This window comes from Polypterus senegalus, chromosome 7 (genome assembly GCF_016835505.1).
Source record: "Polypterus senegalus isolate Bchr_013 chromosome 7, ASM1683550v1, whole genome shotgun sequence".
Classification (NCBI taxonomy): domain Eukaryota; kingdom Metazoa; phylum Chordata; class Cladistia; order Polypteriformes; family Polypteridae; genus Polypterus; species Polypterus senegalus.
Genome location: NC_053160.1, coordinates 174,667,902 through 174,685,262, shown reverse-complemented (window position 1 = coordinate 174,685,262; position 17,361 = coordinate 174,667,902). Strand labels below are relative to the sequence as shown.

Here is a 17,361-nt window from a genome sequence, read left to right as displayed (position 1 = left end):
AAGTCATACACGGAGCTGCTGGAATGGCTGCCACTCGGGGCGGCGCCTGCTTGTTTGGGGATATTGCTTGTTTACAGATATTACAAATATAAACACACATATGCAGGCAAACATACCATAAAACAGACATGAATATTATTGGCTAAAAATAAAACTGTCACACACGTGCACATGGCAGATGGCTTAGAGGCTCAAATAGTGTCCTTTCTCAGTCAAACCAGGGGTTGTCGCCACCTTCTAATCCACTGTCCTTTTGTCCTGCTGCAGACCGAGTGAAGACCATACCTCCCAGTAGCACCACCTCTGATCCACCCACTGATGACATTACCTCCGACACCTTCTAATGACGTCCTGTCCGGTCCAGAACCCGCCTCTACTGACATCACTTCCTTTTCCGGTCTGCCTGACTCCACCTCTTCCTGCTGTCCAATATATAACCACAGAACTCCCTTGTTATCCAAAGCGATTCGGAAATAATAATTTATACTCCTGTTAGTACTTTTCTTGAGGTAAGGATACTTTTTCTATTTGTTTGTGCGCGTTCTGACATAAATACTGAATTACATTAAAACAGGACCAACAAAGAGTTGACACAAACAGTTTATTGTGATTTTTGTTATTCAAGAGGAAACCACTTCTATTTGGGGTGAAAGGTACTTACAGAAGATTGATGTATCTCACACACAGCTGATTTTCTTTTAAAATTGATGAATCTCATAATATTAGTGTTTATTTTTAAATGATAAGTATAAGCTATTTTACAATGTGTGTGTAATCTCAAGTTGAGGATCAATACTTTACAACTGTCTTGGCTTGAAAAATGGACGTATTTAGTAAAGTTTAAGGTTTTTGTTTTCCAGTAGTGCTTGGTGCACCATTAATTCCAATGTAAATCATTATTGTGGCAAGATATTGTTAAACATTTATAGAAAACATTGGACTTTGGAGCACAATATTACATAGCAAAGCCATATACAGTATACCATGTTTATGAAGAAATAACTTCAACTTGGAAAATACCAAATGTATCCTTTAACTGCTTATTTTAGTCTTAAACAGCTGCCTTCACTGTTTTAAATGGCTCCTTATTATTAACATGAAAATGCCAAAGGAGCCACCAGTTGTCCGTCTGACTTGTTTCCATTTACACCTCTGTGTTTGCATTGTGAACTATTTGGTTTAATAAAATATTTGACAGGAAACTGAAGTTAAAAAACTGAAGGACTAATAATAACTGATCCATTTCTGGCTACAAATCATAAGGAATTGGAATATCCTTGGAACTGGAAAAAAATCTATGATATAAGAATGACCAGACATGGCAGAATAAAAACATTGACAAGCCATAAAATTAAATAAGATTTGTTATTGGAAAGGATTGATTTTTATTTAGGCAATTGGGTTGGAACAAACCCCTGCTGTCACTATAGCCTTCCAGGAGTGGCCTTGCAGACGCGTGCTATATTTCTGTTAAGCATTCAGCATGGTTTGAGGCTTCCAAAATATTACCACAAAGCAGGCCAGAATTGTACTAGTTTGCCTTACAAAAAGATCACTCCTCTGCTGTCCAAGTGGATACTCAACAGGTTGGCACTGGCTAACACTCAAAAATAAATAAGCAATGTCTAGAAATATGATAAAAATGCCCTACAAAGGAGGGGATTACTGTAAACCCCTGGCTTGAAAACAGTTGGATTAAAAAGAATCTTTATAATAGGATTTATTTACAACATAGAAATGTAATAAAATGCTGAAATAAAAACAATAAATGGGCACTGGAGTTACCAAACTTGCAATCCACAAACAAAAAATTCCAATATACTAAATTGTAATCCTAAAACATATGCAAAAATAAGTAAATAAAATCCAATTAAAAGCAATACTCATAAATAAGTAAAATGACCAAAAAAGACATAAAAAAAGAAATTTAAATATAAACCAGAAGAGGAACCCTGGCTTAAACTTATCAAATTCATAGCTGGTAAAGCAGGTTTTGGATAGCGGAGTAACGTGACTGCCAAAAGATACCAGTGTCAAACATTAATCCTATGTTGCATGCTGATTCAGCAAAACTAATGTTCAGGCCCTCTGTGTTAACAAGTAAGCAAAAATGTTGTAGTTCACATCATGTGCTGAACGTAATGCCACAATGATGCTTCTATTAATTCACCCTCTTAATGCCCTGCTATGTCAAAAAAAGTCCAAATGTAAGAGACAGCACCTGCATTGACAAATCAGTGAGCTACACCACATTGAATATCTCCCATTTGCACAAAATTCTACTAAACCAGTGCCCTGGAGGATGGAGTCCTGACCTGGAGCAAACTCCATCGAGTTACCCAAGCCTCCCTAACTTGGGAAACTTTTTGTTTGTTGGGTTGATACATTGTATTTTTTGCTTTACCATCACTCACGCTTTTTGGTTAACCTTGATTTATTAAATGGGGATGCCCAGCTGGTGCCCTAATATTTTAAAGTGGCTTGTGCTATTCTGTCCACCGGTCACAACTCATAAAAAGTTTTTACTTTACTAAACCAGGTCCAAATGAGGCACCAGCTTGTGGGACCGCCTGTCTTTCATGGTCATCGGATGAGAAGGGATGGAGTCAGTTGCTTTACTAACCTCCTGTTCTGCTGTCGGATTTTATACTTGCTGCCTTTGAAGGCGACACGCTCAATGTGCCTTGTATGCCTCTTTGCTCCTCCTCATACATCTCACATTCACACTTCCTCTCTTGATGATGTCACGCAAGCCAAACTGACCAATCATAGTAAAGCTAAACTGACCAATCAGATTGGTCAGAGGGACTGGACACAAAGAGCTTTGTGTCAGGACTGTCTTAATGCATGGGCACAATGGGCACTGGCTGGGGGCCCCATGAGCATAGGGACCCATGATGTTTCTGATGCCTATGTATGTTTGTCCAGTGCCCTATAATGCTGTTAAGACAGCACTTAGTGTTTTATTATATAATAGATGAAGAAATTCTTCTTAACTGATTTTGTTTTTCCTTTCTTGTAACTATTTTCTAACAACTTGCAAAGCACTTTGACCTACATGCTGTGTATGAAAATGTGCTAGGGAAATAAATATTGTGTCGCTTGTTGTTTAACTTGATTCCGAACCAAAAAAGCAGTCAGTCAGATGGCTGACCGGCTGTCAGTTATCTGTATTGCTGTGCGCGCTTTAGTGGATCTGTATCCCGTTCAAAGTTAGACTCCCATCCTTCCATCAAAGCGTGATGCCCAGGTCTGCTTTGATTTGATGCTAACCTCATCTATATTGATTTCAAAAGTGCGAGACTGAAGTTGCCTACTTTCTTGGGTTTTCCTAAGTGTACCAACAGATAATGCTATAGAAAGGATGTAAAACCAACATCCGTTGGTTCGTTTCACATCTCATTTGTGTTTGTCATTTAATGAAGAAAGGAATACATTTAGAGGACCGAATCCTTAAAAACAGGGCTATTAAAATAATGGGAAAAGAAGTTAATTAGCAGTGAAAACTGATCACTGATTAGGAAAAGGGTTAGAATGAAAACCTGCAGCCACTGCGGCCCTCCAGGCCTGGAGTTTGACACCCCTGGATAGGCAACTTCAAAACACAGCAAGACAGAAAGTAATGGGGAGTTAAACTCATGTTAAAATTTAACACATTACAACATGGCTTAAATAGAGACAAGAACTTTACGACCAGATATGAGGATTATTTAAATCTCTTGGACTGACCCAGACAGCCTGACTACAGATCCACATTGCACGGAAAAACTTCAAAAGACTTTGCTGGACAGTTATCTGTCTTATCGAAAAGATCTTGACTACACATTGTTCTCCTGTCCCACTAAATGAATTTTAGCCTGGAGAGATCTGATATTTTTTTTCATTTAAGATGACCCGCTTAAAAGTTTTCCAATGCTGTATCTGCCCTGGTGTCTGTATAAACACTGAGAATTCCACTTTCAGTATTACATCTTGCTTGATGAAGGGGCCTGAGTTGCCTTGAGAGCTTCCATACTGTAATCTTTTTAGTTTGCCAATAAAAGGCGTCATTTTGCCTGACTTCTCGTTCCGTTCCACCTTAAAAGTTTAAAACTGCGTGAGCGGCTGTTAAATTACAGTTAACTGTGTTACTTTCGTAACACCCCCAAAGTATTTCTTGTCTGGAGCACAAGGGTTTATCATCGCTGCCAGCCCCGTGCTTACTTTACCAGTTTGACTTGGCTTGCTCACCAGTATCTTAGCCGCTTGCTACTCCGTTTCTTGCCAAGTCTTCCACACGCAGGGGGAGCTGCTTCTTTTGTGTGAGCGCTCCGGTCCCCAAACGAAAGGAGGTCTTGTCCGCAGTCTCCTTGTTTGTATATTTTGACCACAAAAGGCGTTCTGGGCAGGTGTTCCCCGAAGTCCGTCAAACCCCTGAACCCGGAGGCAGCTGTCATCGTGATGCGCCCTGCCGGCAGTCGCTGGCCGCCGCGGATTTGTGAGGTGTGATTGAAAGCAGGCGGAGGGAGGAGCGCGGCTGGAGCCGCTGTCGTTTTTTCCCTGCCCAGAGCTAGCTGGTTTGCAGCGGAGGTGACTCACCGGGACGAAGTGAAGCGCGAGAGGGTAGCCGTCAGGATGGACTGGACTGGAGTCCCTCTAAAATGAATGGGCTCCGAAGGCCCGCTTTGTGCTGAGATGGAATGGTGCAGACTGGCGGACAGCAGAGCCTGAAGACACGCAGCGCCATGGAGATACACCCCATGTAAGTGAGCGGCGCATGTTCTCTGCGCTTTGCGGGGGTGATCGGGGGGCTTAGAAGCTACTGAGAACCGAAATGGATCGCACCCTAAAGGTGAATTCCGAATTGCACCCTGCTTAAGTTAACGTGTTAGTGTCTCTTAATGGACTTGTACCTACGTGGGCTTTGCGGGGATGGATCACAATGATGTTATGTTAAACCCGGCATGGCCGAACTCTCCAGCTTGTTTTTTCATCGTTTTTGGTACGCCTGTCCTTTTGTAAATCCACGCCGTCTGCTTGAGCTCGGAGGTGGCGATTTGTGCGGTATGGGTTACGAGGCAGGGATATCCAGTCGGTTGAAATTGTTAACGTGGGAGCCTTCCACATCCTCAAATCTACATCTTAATAGTTCCAAGTGCCAGCTTCTTTCACTTTCGCCTCTGCGTCTGCAGGGACGGAGCGTTCAGCCTCGCTGAGCTGCATGTTCAGCGTGCAGCCTGGCTATGGTGGTTACTATGGCTTAATCAGGTTGTTACCTGGCCCTCCAGGCTAAAATGAGCCCAACCCTGAGAGCAACCTTTTCAAATGAATGGTTGGAAGAGTCCTCATGCAGTGGATTCAGAGAGTATTCAAATCCCTTCACACTTTATTGTCCTGTAGATTTCATTTGAAATGGATAAATGTGGCATTTTTGCTCATAAATAATGTTTCTTTACCTTTTTATATAGTGCTTTTGGTGCTGCTATCCGTCAATCTTTGCCAAATAACACATAATGACAAAGTGAAAACATCTTCAGAAAGGCTTACAAATTTATCAAAAAAAAATCCAAAACTGAATTTTTTCATTCATATAAGTATTAAGACTGTTGCACCCCAAGCTGTGGTCAGGTACATCCTGTTTGCTTTCATTCTCCGTGATGTGACTAGAACCTGATTAGAGCAATAGAACAATCTGGATGAGAACAGGCCATTCAGCCCAACAAAGCTCACCAGTCCTATTCACTTAACTCTTCAAAAAAAAAAAAAAAATAAAAATAAAAATAAAGTCTCATTTTGAAAGTCCTAGTGTCTACCATGCTACTTGGTCGCTTATTACAAGTATCTATGGTTCTCTGTGTAAAGGAAAAACTTCCTAATGTTTGTGTGAAATTTACCCTTTACAAGTTTCCAACTGTGTTCTTGATGAACTCATGTTAAAATAACAGTCTCAATCCACTGGACTAATCCCCTTCATAATTTTAAACACTTAAAACAGAGTCCACCTGTGATAAAGTGAATTGATTGGACTTCATTTAGAAAGGCACACGTCGTGTACCTGTGTATATAACGTCCCACAATTCACAGTGCATAACGGAGAAAAGTTTGAAGTGCTTGACGTTGACAAAGGGAACATCAGTTATAAATGCAAGACGGGAGACGCTGACGTTCAGGAAGCAACCTCTGAAAAGGATTTAGGGGTTTCTGTTGACACCACCTTTACACCGTCTAAGCAGTGTGCAGAAAAAATTCGAAAGGCAAATAAAATGTTGGGTTATATTGTAAAAAACCGGGGCGTTGGAGTCCGAAGCAAATTGTTTGGTTACTGGAGTTGGATAGAAAAATATGCTGGGTTCAACTTTGACTAAATGTAATTTGTAATATAATATGTTAAAATTTCCAATAACACATATACCAGTTTGATCAAAATATTAGAAAGTATTCAACCCCCTTCAAAGTGTGCACACTTTATTGTCTTTATAGGTTTCATTTGAAATTGATAGTTTGTGACATTTTTGCTCATAAATAATATTTCTTTACATTTATGTAGTTCTTTTGCCACTATCCATTTATTTATGCTAAATAACCCATAAAGACAAAGTGAAAACCTCATCAGAAAGGTTTACAAATTTATAAAAAAAAAATCCAAAACTGAATTTTTTCATTCATATAATTATTAAGACTGTTACACCCCAAACCGTGGTCAGGTACATCCTGTTTGCTTTCATTCTCCTTGAGGTGACTAGAACTTGATTAAAACAATAGAACAATCTAGACAAGGACAGGCCATTCAGCCCAATAAAGCTTGCCAGTCCTAGCCACTCAATTCTTCTAAAAAATAAATACAAAAAAAATCAATTGTAGTTTTGAAAGTCCATAAAGTCCTACTTATACCATGCTACTTGGTCACTTATTCCAAGTATCTATGGTTCTCTGTGTCAAGGAAAACCTTCCTAATGTTTGTGTGAAATTTTCCCTTGACAAGTTGTGGGTTTCCTCCCACAGTCCAAAGACATGCAGGTTAGATGCATTGACAATCCTAAATTGTCCCTAGTGTGTTCTTGGGTTGTGTGTGTGTGTGTCCTGTGGTGGGCTAGCTCCCTGCCTGGGGTTTGGTTCCTGCCTTGTGCCCTGTGTTGGCTGGGTTTGGCTCCATCAGACCCCCGTGACCCTGTGTTAGGATATAGCGGGTTGGATAATGGATGGATGGAAGTTTCCAACTGTGTCCTCGATGAACTCATGTTAAAATAACAGTCTCAATCCACTGGACTAAATCCCTTCATAATTTGAAGCACTTAAAACGGAGTCCATCTGTGATAAATTTGAATTGATTGGGCCTCATTCAGAAAGGCATATGTACCTGTGTATATAACGTCCCAGAATTCACAGTGTATAACGGAGAAAAGTTTGAAGTGCTTGACGTTGACAAAGGGAATATCAGTTATGAATACAAGACCGGAGACGCTGACGTGCAGGAAGCAACCTCTGAAAAGGATTTAGGGGTTTCTGTTGACCCCACCTTTACATCGTCTAAGCAATGTACAGAAACAATTAAAAAAGCAAATAAAATGTTAGGTTATTTTGTAAAAACAAGGGCTGTGTAGTCGGGGTCAGAGTCAGAAGCAAATTAGTATTGGGTTACTGGAGTTGGAGTTAAAAATGTGCTAGCTCCAACTCTGACAAAATGCAATTTGTAATGTGTTAAAATTTCCTATATTGCATATACTAATTCAAATTAAAATATTTTTTTCTAGACTTCTGATAAAAACATAGCTTCATTTTTAGTTTTGTAAGTTTAGTCTTATGTTTAATGAGTGTATGCCACAACTGCAGCCTGTAAATCCGACCTTTAACAGGTCAAAGTACAGACTCAGACTCTAAATGTAATTTCTAATGTGTTCAAATTTCCAATGTCACATATATAAATATATATCTCTGCAGACCTATAAATACCTGGGAGTGCAGCTAGATGACAAATTGGACTGGACTGCCAATACTGATGCTCTGTGTAAGAAAGGACAGAGCCGACTATACTTCCTTAGAAGGTTGGTGTCCTTCAACATCTGCAATAAGACGCTGCAGATGTTCTACCAGACGGGTGTGGCGAGTGCTCTCTTCTACGCGGTGGTGTGCTGGGGTGGCAGCATAAAGATGAAAGACGCCTCACGCCTGGACAAACTTGTTAAGAAGGCAGGCTCTATTGTAGGAGTAAAGTTGGCCAGTTTAACATCCGTGGCAGAGCGACGGGCACTGAGCAGGCTCCTGTCAGTCATGGAGAATCCACTGCATCCACTGAACAGGATCATCTCCAGGCAGAGGAGCAGCTTCAGTGACAGACTTTTGTCACCGTCCTGCTCCACTGACAGACTGAGGAGATCGTTCCTCCCTCACACTATGCGACTCTTCAATTCCATCCGTGGGAGTAAACATTAACATTATTCAAAGTTATTGTCTGCTTTTACATGCATTTTTATTACTCTTTAATTTAATATTGTTTTTTTGTATCCGTGTACTGCTGCTGGATTATGTGAATTTCCCCTTGGGATTAATAAAGTATCTATCTCTCTATCTATCTCTATCTATCTATCTAAAATTTTCTTTAGACTTTTGATAAAAATATAGCTTCTTTTTTAATTTTGTAAGTTTAGTCTTATGTTTAATGTTTGTGAGTCACAATAACATCTCTGCAACATTTAAACACAAACTGTTAACAGGTCAGAGTAATAAAAAGTAGCAGATGATTCATGCTGGCCGTGATTAAATGTCCAATATCTTGTATATTTTGTGCCTACAGTCATCATAGTAAAGGTATTAGTCTAATTCAAATAGAGGAGGCGGAGTTGGAATTGGTGACAGCAGAAATTGAGGAGTCGAAGGAGCCCTCTGAATATAAATCAAGGGGCATATGCTCAGACTATAAAATACGCTAGTGAGGCCGTATCTAGAGACACAGCAACACTTGAAGCTGTGCCGAGGAGAGCGGCCAGGGGTGTCGCAGGACTTGAGGACATGTCATACTCTTAACAGATACTGAGAATTAAATCGGTTTAGTCTCGATTAGAAGAGGCTGCTTTGGGATCTCATCCAAATCTTCAAAGTCCACAAAGGCATTGATAAACTTGATCCAGCTGAATTCTTTCATCTTAAGGGTGAATCAAACAAACTGTAATTGCCTTTATTACACTATTGGCACGTAGACTTATCTGGCTCAACTGGAAGAATCCTAGCTCTCCTATTTTAAGTTGCTTGGTTTACTGACGTGTTATACTATGTGACAGATAGAGGGCTCTATCGTCCTCTTGAACTCTCGGACAATACGTCAGACAACCAAGTAAAAGTCTGATAGCTGACTTTATTAATAAACCACAGTGCACAAAGCACCCTCCACTCCACAATACTCGTATAATAATCCACAATACAATCAATAATCAATACTCCACTCTCCCACACACGTTGCCACCCTTCCACTCAGAGTCCTTTATAGTCCTTGACCCGGAAGTGTTTTGAACCTTCAGTCCACGTGACCTCATATCACTTCCGGGTCAGATAAAAAGTCCTCCTCTTCATCCCGGAAGTACGTCATCTCCCCTGTCGCTGTGACTAAGACGCACTTCCGGGTTATAGGGCACAAACGACTCGCTGGGCATCCCTGCAGCGTCCTCAGTTTGCCCCTGTGGTATCCAGCAGGGCTGTAAAGGAAAACTCCATCGTCCACGATTCCCTGCTGGTATCCGGGGCACCTCCATGCTGCAGGGAGAGCTCCATCTGGTGGCCTGGGGGTATTGGCCGGGGTGATAAGCCGGCCATAGACCACAACTATTAGAATTTAAATTTTCTCATGGGAGGGGGTTGATTTTTCTCGAACCTTGACTTATTTGTATGGAATGTTATTTGATTTTAATAAAATCAATAAAATTAAAAAAAGGGGGTTAACCACATACATTAGGATGCCAGTGGAAATTAATGGGAATTGCATGTAGGACTGAAACCAGGAAGCACTTCTTTACACAAAGAGTTTTGGGAATCTGGAACAAGCTATCGAGACATGGGAGTTGATGCCGAAATCTTGACAACTATTAAGTACCTGAATGAGAGATTGGGACATCTTCGCTGTAAGCTAAACAAATACGATTAACGGACTGAATGGTCTTGTGCTTAATTTCTTATGTTCTTATGTCAGAACAAAAACGAAGCCATGTAGTTCAAGGGTTTATGATCAAATTGTGGCGACACAGAGATCAGGGCATGGGTATGAAACCATGTCTAAAGCCACTGAGTATTCCCAAGAATTGCAGTGTCCTCTATAACTGTCAAACGAAAGAAGTTTGGAATCAGTAGGATTCTTACTACAGCTGGCTGTTGAGCCAAACAGAGTACCCGGGCAAGAAAGGCCTTGGTCAGGGTGGTAATCATGAATCCAGTGGTCACTCTAACAGAGCTTTTATAAATCATTTGATAAGGTGTCACATGAGAGGCTGGACATCAAACTAAAAGAAGTGGGAGTTCAGGGTGCTGTTTGGCTCAGACACGGGAAGCAGAGGGTGATAGTGCGAGGAACCTCTTCAGAATTGGCCTGGGTTAAGAGTGGTGTTTCGCAAGGGTCAGTGCTAGGGCCACTGCTATTTTTAATATAAATAAATGATTTGGACAGGAATATAAATAACAAGTCGGTTACGTTTGCAGACGATACCAAGAAAGGTGGATTGGCAAATAATCTGGAATCTGTTAAATCATCACATAAGGACTTGGATAGCCTGCAGGCTTGGGCAGATTTGTGGCAGATGAAGTTTAATGTCAGTTCCATACCTGTATAGGAGGTAAAAATGTTGGGTTTAAATACACAATGGGAGGACTGAAAATTGAGAGTACATCTTCTGAGTAGGATTTAGGAGTCGTAGTGGACTCTACGCTATCAACTGCTGGAAGGTGTTCAGAAGCCATTAAGATGGCTAACAGAATGCGAGGTCATATAGCACCCTGATGTATGGAGTGCAAGTCCAAGGAGGTTCTGCTGAAGCTTTATAACACACTGGTGAGGCCTCATCTGGAGTCCTGTGTGCAGTTTTGGTCTCCAGGCTACATAAAGGAGATAGCAGCACTAGAAAGGGTTCAGAGAAGAGCAACTAGGCTGATTCCAGGGCTATAGGGGATGAATTATGGAGAAAGATTAAAACAGCTGAGCCTTTTCAGTTTAAGCAAAAGAAGATTAAGAGGATACCTGATTGAAGTGTTTAAAATTATGAAGGGAATTAATACAGAGGATCGAGACTGTTATTTTAAAATGAGCACATCAAGAACAAGGACTTGCTAAGGGAGATTTCGCACAAACATTTGAAAGTTTTTCTTTACACAGAGAACCATAGACGCTTGGAACAAGCTACCAAGTAGCGTGGTAGACAGTAGGACTATAAGAACTTTCAAAACTAGATTTGATGTTTTTTAGAAGAATTAAGTTGATAGGGCTGGTGAGCTTTATTGAGCTGAATGGCCTGTTCTCGTCCAGATTGTTCTAATATTCTAAAGTCATCTGCTGAGGTGGGAGAACCTGTCACAAGGATGACAATTCCAGCAACATGCTACCAGTCAGGTGTTATGGTACAGTGGCTACCTCTTACTTATAGTTTGCCAAACTGCATTTAAAGGACTGCAAAATTAAGTTGCTACTGAGGGACAAGTCATAGGGGTGAGTGAATCAGCAGCCGTGACATTTTTGTGTTATCATAAACATACAGAACCACCTTCATGTAAATCACCATGTCTCTATGGTAGTAGTTCACTTCTCAGCAAGGTTATCAACTGTATGTCTGGCTAGGAGATCTTTGAGAGAGGGTTACGAGTGAGAGTGAGTTTATTGGTTATTGGTAGCTGAGTTTTCAAGTTTTTTTTTTTTTTTTTGGGTGGAAAAATGTTTTTCTCTATAGCTATTGGCAGTCCTTCAAAATGATCTGTGGTTCATCGTCTAAAAAAAAATGACAGGCTGACAAAAGCCTTTGTCATCAGTCATGTTGATTAGTGTTATATCTTGTGTGAGTACCTAAGAAAAAAAGATAAGACAGATTTTTAATTGATTGGTTAGAACTGCAAGCACTATATTTGGTAAAGTCCAGGCACTGCTTATCACCTGCCTGGTACCATCCCTATGGTGGTGTCAGCATCACGCTATGGGGTGCTTCTCAGTGGTAGGGACAGTGAGAACTGGTCAAAATTGAGGAAAGAATGAATGCATACAAATACAGAGAGGTTCTTAAAGCAAAAACCCATAAGAGTGCACACCACCTCACACTGTGGCAACAGTACACCATTCAACACAACAATGACACAAAAAATGTGGCTAAGAAAATGCTGGAGTGGCTTTGGGTCAAGTCTCCGAGTGACCCAGTCAAAGCCCAGACTTAAACCCAATAGAATATCTGTGGAGAGACCTGAAGAGGGCAGTTTACGGATATTCCTGATATCTATGCAAAAGGACGAAGGTCCAAGTCTTTAGAGTCCTGGTGCTTCCTGTCTTGCGATATGGTTGTGAGATATGGATGCTATTCAGTGACCTGAGACGAAGATGGATTCCTTTGGTACTGTGTCTCTTTGGAGTATCCTTGGGTACCGCTGGTTTGACTTTGTGTCGAATGAACGGTTGCTTACAGAGTCCTGAATGAAGCACATTACCTGCATTCTGAGGAAGTGTCAGTTACAGCACTATGGCCATGTGGCGCGATTTCCCCAAGGGTGATCCGGCTCACAGGGTCCTCATTGTTGAGGACCTGAGTGGTTGGACTAGGCAAGGGGACGCCTACGTAACACCTGGCTGTGGCAGATAGAGGGTGGGACTGGACCGTGTGTCTGCCTAGGGTATTGCCAACCAGGATCCTGAGCTGTTTCGTCATGTGGTGGGTGTAGCACCAGTCTAACTGAATTTGAGGTAATCTGCCAGAGACAATGGTATAAACTGTTGAAATTCAGGTGTGAAAATTTTATATTGGCTTACCCAAGGAGAGTCAAAGCTGTAATTGCTGCCAAAGAAGTGCTGAATTAAAGGTCTAAATTCTTATGTAAATGAGAATTTTCCATTTTTGATTTTTAATCAATTTGCTAAATTTTTGAAAATGTGTTTTCACTTTGTTATTATAGGTAATTCAGTATAGATTGACGGTTAAAAGTCCCAAAATTATTCCTTTAAAATTAAACCTACAGCATAATAAAGTTTATCCAGGGTAACTTCTCCAGGCTGGTGGTAAGGCTGTCCTCCTGGCATTGCAAGCAATCTTTGCTTCCATTTGGGAGATTGGCATCATCCCAACTAACTGGAAAACAGGACTTGTCATCCCTATCTGGAAAGGGAAGGTTGATTGCCTGGATTGCGGCAAGTACAGGAGGATTGCACGGCTTTCGATACCGGGTAAGGTTCTTTCCAGGGTCATCCTCAATAGGATCTGTGATCATCTGCTCACCTACCAGCAACTGGAGTAGTCTGATTTTATTCCTAAGAAGGCTGCCATTGATGCCATCCTGGCATTGAGGTTTCTCATTGAGTGAAAACATGAATATCGGTAGAGGTTCTTTGCAACCTTTGTCGATTTTCGTAAAGCGTTCGAATAAGCTGATCAAGTTGCCCTTTGGGACATCCTGAGACTTAGCGGGATTCACCCAAAGTTGCTGGATGTCATGGCTGATCTGTACACTGGTACTGTGAGTGCTGTGCAGAGCGGAGGCAGAAACTCTGGGATTCATCAGTGGTATGTTCTTCTCCTACACAGTTCAGTGGTTGCATGGCCAGGGTGTTGGGCAGTGACGTGGTGTCCAGTGGCTGTGGGGCAACTGTTGGTGAAGAAAGATACACTGATCTTGACTTTGCTGAAGGTGCTGTGATCTTTGCATTGTCAATGGATGCTCTGATCGAGGCTCTTAAGAGACTGAGTGAGGAGTCTGGGATTACGAGTGTCCTGTTAAAAGCCAAGATCCAGGCCTTTAATGACCTCTTTAGAACAGCCAATAGGAGTGTGTCTGTCTGTGGAGGGAGTGTCAACTGCGTCAAGAGGTTTACTTACCTTCACAGTGATGTTCGTGTCTCTGGTGACTCTTCCTATGAAGTCAGTAGATGGCTTGGGAGAGCATGGGGGTCATGAGGTCCCCTGAAACCGGTGTGTGGTGCTCCCGATATCTCTACAAAAGGACAAAGGTCCAAGTCTTTAAAGTCCTGGTGCTTCTTGTTTTGCTATATGGTTGTGAGACATGGATGCTGTCCAGTGACCTGAAATGAAGACTGGACTCCTTTGGTACTGTGTCTCTTCGGAGAATCTTTGATTACTGCTGGTAATCAAAGCAAAGGTTGTTCATGGAGTCCTGAATGAGGCATATTTCCTGCATTGTGAGGGAGCGTCAGTCACGGGTCTACGGCCATGTGGCGCGATTCTCGGAGGGTGATCCGGTTCGCAGGATCCTCATTATTGAGGCTGGACCAAGCCAAGGTGGATGCCCACGTAACACCTGGCTGCAGCAGATAGGTGGTCATCTCCTTAGGGTTGAGCTTGACCACACATCTGCTTAGGGAGTTGCCAACTGGGATCCCGAGCTGTTTAGTCGTGTGGTGGGTATAGCAATGTGCTGTACCAGTGCATGCTCCCCAATCTGACCAGAACCTGACCTGACAGTAAAGTGTGCAGAAAGTGAAAGGGTCTGAATATTCTCTGAATCCGCTGCGTGTCATTTGAAACCCCGGATCTATCTGATTGGGACTTCATCCTGCTTGAACTAAGGATTTTGGGTCATTTTGAGTGCTGTTTTGACACTAAGTGAGAGCCAATTGGGCTAAAGCCTCATTTTGTAATTCAGACACTTGCCTTTTTCTTGTATGTCTGTGTCCAGGTGTGTAATGCTATCATTTCGGTTTAGATGAAAAACTGGCATTTGATAATATTAAAGGAATATTGGTCTGACGTGTGGCATTCCAGACTGAACCCTGAAGTTAACGTCTTTGTCACTGTTGTTACTGGAGCCCACATGCTGGCCTTACTGCTCTCGGATCCACTTGAACTAACTTTATCCTGCTGAACACAAAGGTTTTGAGTGTGTTTAGGATATCATGGTGCTTAGGGGTTTGATGTGCTTGAAGTAGAATCACGACCGTTTGAACTGAACCCTTCTGGGACTGCAACATCTTTTGAAAAACCTTGACACTTCTCTTCCACATCTGTGTTCACCTCTGCAGAGCTGTCAACCTAGTTAGAATGGGTTTTGGTATGGGGTTAGACTGTGAGGTGACTTTGGGTTTATCAGGTGAGATACTGTGTAGTGTGCTTCAATCCAAAGAGAGCAGATCTTTAATGTCTTAAATGTTGTTGCTACTAGAGCCCACGTGGTCTTTACTTACCTCCGGTCTACTTGAACCACTTTTGTTATGTTTAGGCTGAAGGTTTTGTGGTTGGATTAAACAAGTAAGATGGCTAGATACTTAACTGTAGATATTGCTTGAAAGGGAACCACGTTAAAATTGCCCTAATCATCATCATTGAGCTTTTACTTCCTTCTTGTAAAATGGACACAAGTCCATGTTGTCACGTACAGCGCTGTCAACTTAGTTGAGATGGAGATTTGCCATGTGGGCTGACTATGGGGGAGAATATTAGAAAAGTGTGTTGCTGTATGGTGCTCCAAACCAGGGGTCACCAACTCTGATCCTGGAGGACCACCGTGGCTGCAGGTTTTCATTCAATGAGTGTCCTATTACTGCTGCTTATTTACTTCATTTGAACTAATTTGAATTGACTTGCTCTTGAAGACTCAGACCCCTTAATTGTTTCTCTTTTCTTAATTAGCAGGCAAACAATAATGAGATACAAAATGAGACAAAACATGACCGGCAAACTGTGACCATCATATGATATCTGAAAATAAAGGAAGGTGAAGGGCTCAGGAATGTTGATCTGCTCAGGTCCCCAAAACATTTTATCAGTTCTCTTAGAAAAGAGGAAATCAACAATTTCAGAAATGTCTGCTAATGCACCACGAGAGCAGCAACAAGCCATGGAATTAAAGAAGAGTTTAATGCATGGCAAGAATTGGCACCTCATTAAGCAGCTGGTTGGAGTGAAATTGGTTGGAGTTTGAGGCCCTGATTTAGTTGATATTCTGTTGGCTCCCTCACTTCACATTTCATTTCTGTGTGGGTGCCATTTAAGGAAAGAAATGAAGCACTTGGGAGGAACGATGAAGAAATTCAGGGGAACAAATCTTCAAAAAGCAATTCAAGTAAAATGAATTCACAAGAAGTTAATTAGCAACACAAACGGGGCACTCATTAAAAAAAGGGTTAGAATGAAAACCTGCAGCCACAGTGGTCCTCCAGGACCAGACTTGGTGTCCCCTACTCCAAACCAAAGTGAGCAGACTCTTTGGCTCTCAACTCAGTTTGGAAAATATGTTTTTCTATATTGCTTGTGGTAGTTTCTCAAGAAGTTATGTGTTTCCCTTTTTTCAAAGAAACTAATTAACTGCTAGAAGCCTTTGTCATATTGAATAGTGACATGTCTTACAGTATTCTATCAATATTAACCCCTGTGTTTGATTTTTTTCTTCCTTGATTGCTGATGACCTTTCTTTACAAATGCTGTTGATATGGTAGGTGCTGTAGTGAGCTTGATGGTGCGTGTCAGATGAGTCCTTTTATAGCCCGCTTAGTCCTGAACAGGGTCACAGGGAAGCACTGCTGGAGCTAATCACAGCTAGGCAGGAACAAACCCTGGACAAGGCGCCAGTCCATCGCAAGACAAACACACACACACACACACTCTCTCACTTTCACCAAACACACACTAGTTCACCTAACCTGCATGTCTTTGGACTGTGGGATGAAAACCACGTAGACACAGGGAGGACATGCAAACTCCACATAGGGAGGACTCCGGATGCAAACTCTGTTCTCCTTACAGCAATGCTACCACTACGCCACCATGCGTCCTGCATTTCAGATGTGCTGATTTTATATTTTAGCATTGTACTATATTAAATGGTTTGCAGCAGCCTTATTATGGTTTTACTCAGAATGCTTCCCAAACCATGCTACGTTTAGCACATTTCATTTACTCCGTCATCTAGTCTACTTTGGGATTAAAAGCTAACTTGTAGCTTAGGTACTGCCCTCATGACTATTTAAATGATCGTATTAGGTGTTAACACTGCAGCAAGGCAATTTAACTCAAAGTTCAGTTTTATCGATACATGTAGAAAGTTTCACTGCAGGTTTATCAGTAAGATCAGTCAGTTAGAACTCTAACATTAATTATGAAACATTTAATCATTAACATCCCTAAACAAGAACATTTCTAAATTGATAGAAGTTTTAACAATTTTATATTTTAAATTTGCCTGTTTTTTTTGCACAAGTCTGCTTTT

At 41.5% G+C, this 17,361-nt stretch overlaps 1 protein-coding gene across 3 annotated transcripts in view; it reads left to right on the top strand.

The window, feature by feature from the left end:
- The first annotated feature begins 4,170 nt into the window (after positions 1 to 4,170).
- klhl2 (kelch-like family member 2) overlaps positions 4,171 to 17,361 on the top strand; it is a 114,914-nt gene continuing 101,723 nt past the window's right edge. For 2 of the 3 annotated variants that reach the window (XM_039759626.1, XM_039759625.1), the window contains exon 1: positions 4,172 to 4,741. In XM_039759626.1, coding sequence (XP_039615560.1) covers positions 4,680 to 4,741 — 62 coding nt within the window. In that variant the 5' untranslated portion in view covers positions 4,172 to 4,679. Of the gene's footprint in view, positions 4,742 to 17,361 lie in introns of all 3 variants that reach the window. The other variant, XM_039759627.1, reaches the window with a different exon arrangement.